This window comes from Microtus ochrogaster, linkage group LG4 (genome assembly GCF_000317375.1).
Source record: "Microtus ochrogaster isolate Prairie Vole_2 linkage group LG4, MicOch1.0, whole genome shotgun sequence".
Classification (NCBI taxonomy): Eukaryota; Metazoa; Chordata; class Mammalia; order Rodentia; family Cricetidae; genus Microtus; species Microtus ochrogaster.
The window spans coordinates 45,464,927-45,468,559 of NC_022030.1; the positions used below are offsets into that span (position 1 = coordinate 45,464,927).

Genomic DNA, 3,633 nt, shown 5'->3' on the forward strand with positions numbered 1-3,633 from the left:
AAAAAAAAAAAAAAAAAAAGAAACTCACTGTGGAGTGCTGGATTAGAGATGTTTGCCACTTCATCTGGCTCCTGTGTGGGTTCTAGGGATCAACTCAGGTCTTGCTCAGCAAGCGCCTTTACTCTCTGAGCTACCTTCCTGGCCTTGTTTTTAAATTGTAGTTCACTACTTTTTATAAAATGTTCTCTGTCGTTTTCTTCCCAAATTTTAATTGATTTTGGTCTACACTTTTGTTTGCTTTAAGTAAAAAAAAAAAAAAAATCTGTGAGGAGGCGGTGGTACACACTTTAGTCCCAGCACTCAAGAGGCAAAGGCAGATGGATCTTTGTAAATTTGAGGTCAGCCTGGTCTACAGAGTGAGTTCCAAGACAGCCAGGGCTGTTACACAGAGAAACTCTGTCTGTCTGGAAAAACAAAACAACAACAACAAAAAGACACCAAAAAAGATTTGTATGTGTGTACATGTTTCCATGTTTATATGTGGTGTGTGTGTCTGTGTCTGTGTCTTTGTCTGTCTGTCTGATGTGGATGTGAGGTGGCCTCTTTGAGTGAGTTTGAGACATTGCATCTCAGGTCTTTATGCATGTGCAGCCTATACCCACTAAGTGGGTCTGGCCCAGCTCCAGAAGAATGGTTTGTTGGAAGGTAGCTAGTTAAATTGAAAGGTAGGATAAACCTCTACAAAATTATTTATAGCTTCTTTCTTTCTAAGATTAAAAAACTTATGTGCATGTGTACCATGCATGGTACTAGCCTTTAATGAGAAGGGAGACAGGAACAGCATCAAGCCAGACCATTAAAGATTTATTTGTTTTTGTTTGAGACAGGGTCTTACTATGTAGCCTTGGCTGTCCTGGAATTGGTTATTGTAGACCAGAGTGACCTTGAATTCACAGAAATCTACCTGCCTCTGCATTCCAAGTGCTGGGATTACATTGTGTGCCACTCACACCTAGCTGTTTGAGATTTTAGCTAGTCAGGTGTACTTGTGCATGTGCACATGTGTGGAGACCAGATGTTGATAGGTGGCTTCCTGACTCCCTTCACTCCATTTACTGAGGCAGCATTTCTTGCTTAGCCTGCAGCTGCCTATCAATTGCCGTCCCTACTTTGACTAGCCAGTTTTCCTGGTCCACCCACCTAGCTCTCCATCCTCCAGAGTGCTATCTATGCTGACAAGCCCTCCTGGCTTTTCTGTGGCTGCTAGGAGTCTGAATTCCTATCTTTGTGCTTGCATAACTAGTACTGTATTTACTAAACCATATTTCCAGTTCCACAAAAGTTGTTTTTAGACTTATTTTTTATTTGTGTGTATATGTGGGTCTGAGTTATGTATGAATACTGTATGTATGCAGGTGCCTGAAGAAGCCAGAAGAGAGCATTGAATCCTTTGAAATTGGAGTTGGATTGTGGTGAGCCACCATCTGGGTGCTGGGAACCCAACTCAGGTTCTGCAAAATCAGCAAGTGCTCTTAACCACTACAGCACCTCTCCAGCCCCACAGAGTAGATTTTATACATCTAAAGTAGCTTACATTTTGGTGTGTAAGTGAAAAAACTGAAAAAAAAAAACTTATTTTGTGGGATTTTTATTTTATTTCCTTGTTTATTTTTGTTGAACTCCTTTCTGCTCTCGGGAATGGTTGGTTTGTAGCTGTCTTTGATGGCCAGCGCCCAGGATGGATTAGCTGTGCTCCCGTGCAGCTGGCCATCAGTGTGTTTCAAATCTGGAGGTGCTTATGTCTGTTGTTGTCTTTCTAAGTCCCACCATCTTTAGATATGGAAAGGGAGGTGGATCTAGAAGCGTATGTCTGTAATCCTAGCATTGGGATGCAGAGGTCACCCTCAGTTCAGTCACTTGTCCTCTGGAGCATGTGAGGACTGCCTACGTGTATGGGACTGTCTCAAACTGCCAAAATAAGAAACTAAACCAAAACAAAACTAATTGGGATGTGACTAAGTAACAGAAGCTCTTGTTGCTCTTAGAATCAGCGTACTAAATGTGTGTTTATTTTCTCAGAAAGACAGAGTCCATTGACGTAATGGATGCCGTGGGGAGTAACATTGTGGTTAGTACAAGGACTGGAGAGGTGATGAGGATTTTGCCACGAATGCATGAAGATATTAATGAAGAATGGATCTCTGATAAAACCAGGTACTGTCTGTATGTTTTTACAGTTGCTATAAAAATTTATAGTTTCCCTTTAGATTTAGTTTATATGTGAGTGTTTTGCTCCTATGGATCTATGATTATTACAGTGTTATGGACAGTGTGAGCCATCATGTGGGTGCCAGGAACTGAGTTCAGTTCCTCTGTGAGGATAAGAGCTCCTAACCACATAGTCATCTCTCCACTCCTTATTGTCATTTTTAATGGAAATTTTTATGTTGCAAAATGATATAGTCTATTGAAAAGTCTGAATTTTTATATTTTTGGTTGTGAGCCTAGCCTTTAACGGCTGAGCCATCTCTCCAGCGAAAGTCTGAATTTTTATAAAGAGAATGGGAAAAAAAGCAACATTAATAGTTATAAATGATGGGCATAGTGGCACAAGTTTGTAGTCTAAACTACTTGGAGACTGAAACAGGAGGATCTGAAATTCATAGCCAGCCTCGGAGACATAGACCTTGTTTCAAAATAAAAATACAGAGGGGCTGGAGATATAGCTTAGTATAGAACACAGGCCCTGCTTCCCATTTCCAGTGCTCGGGGAATGACGGAGCAAAGGGAGAGCTTTTCTTTCTCTCTGTGTAGCCTGGCTGTCCTGGAGCTCTCTCTGGAGACCAGGCTGGCCTCGAACTCACAGATCCATCTGTCTCTGCCTCTGCTTCCTGTACTGGGATTAAAGGCGTGTGCCACTGTGCCCAGCTAAAGTAGATCTATCTCTTGCCACCATGCGTGCCTTAGGTATTTATTATTCTGTTTAACATTTTAGGTAATCTTTTATTTAAGTGAGATTTTTTTTTTATTTTTTAAACATGGAAATTGTAGTTGCTCCTTATCAAAATTCTGTATATTGTGTGATTTCTTTTGTCTAGATTTGCCTATGATGGACTAAAACGTCAAAGACTTACTGAGCCAATGATCAGAAATGAAAAGGGGCTTTTAACTTACACCTGCTGGGAAGATGCACTCTCTCGTGTAGCTGGAATGGTAAAAAATTGTAATATAGGATAAATAGTGTGCAGTTTCTAAGAAACAACTTTGTCATGAGAAAGCGTATCTTTCTCTTTCATCCTCTTTCTTCCTTTATTGTTTTCAGACAGGGCTTTCATTGTGTAGCTCCAGCTGACCAGGCTGCTCTTAAACATGCAGGATCTGCTTGCCTGCCTCTGCCTTCTAAGTGCTAAGATTAAAGACACGCACCATCACACCCATTCTTTTCTCTCTCCCCCTCTCTCTCTCCCTCTCTCTCTTTGCCAAGATTTGATATTTTTGAGAGCTGTATCTCAGATATTATACTAATATAATAGACTAACCACACATGATCTCTACCTTCTACCTTGTTAGACTATGTTGTAATAGGAGTGGCGGGGCTGAGTCCCCAGCACCCCGGCCGCCTGCCCGGCTAGCTTATGCCCGAAATAACAACACACAAACTGTATTCATTTAAACACTGCTTGGCTCTTTAGC

At 41.2% G+C, this 3,633-nt stretch overlaps 1 protein-coding gene across 1 annotated transcript in view; it reads left to right on the forward strand.

The window, feature by feature from the left end:
- Window positions 1–3,633, forward strand: part of Ndufs1 (NADH:ubiquinone oxidoreductase core subunit S1) — a 35,585-nt gene that overhangs the window by 12,718 nt on the left and 19,234 nt on the right. The window contains exons 9-10 of the mRNA XM_005361489.2: window positions 2,020–2,154; window positions 3,039–3,153. Of these exons, the coding sequence (XP_005361546.1) occupies window positions 2,020–2,154; window positions 3,039–3,153 (250 nt within the window). The remainder of the gene's footprint in view (window positions 1–2,019; window positions 2,155–3,038; window positions 3,154–3,633) is intronic.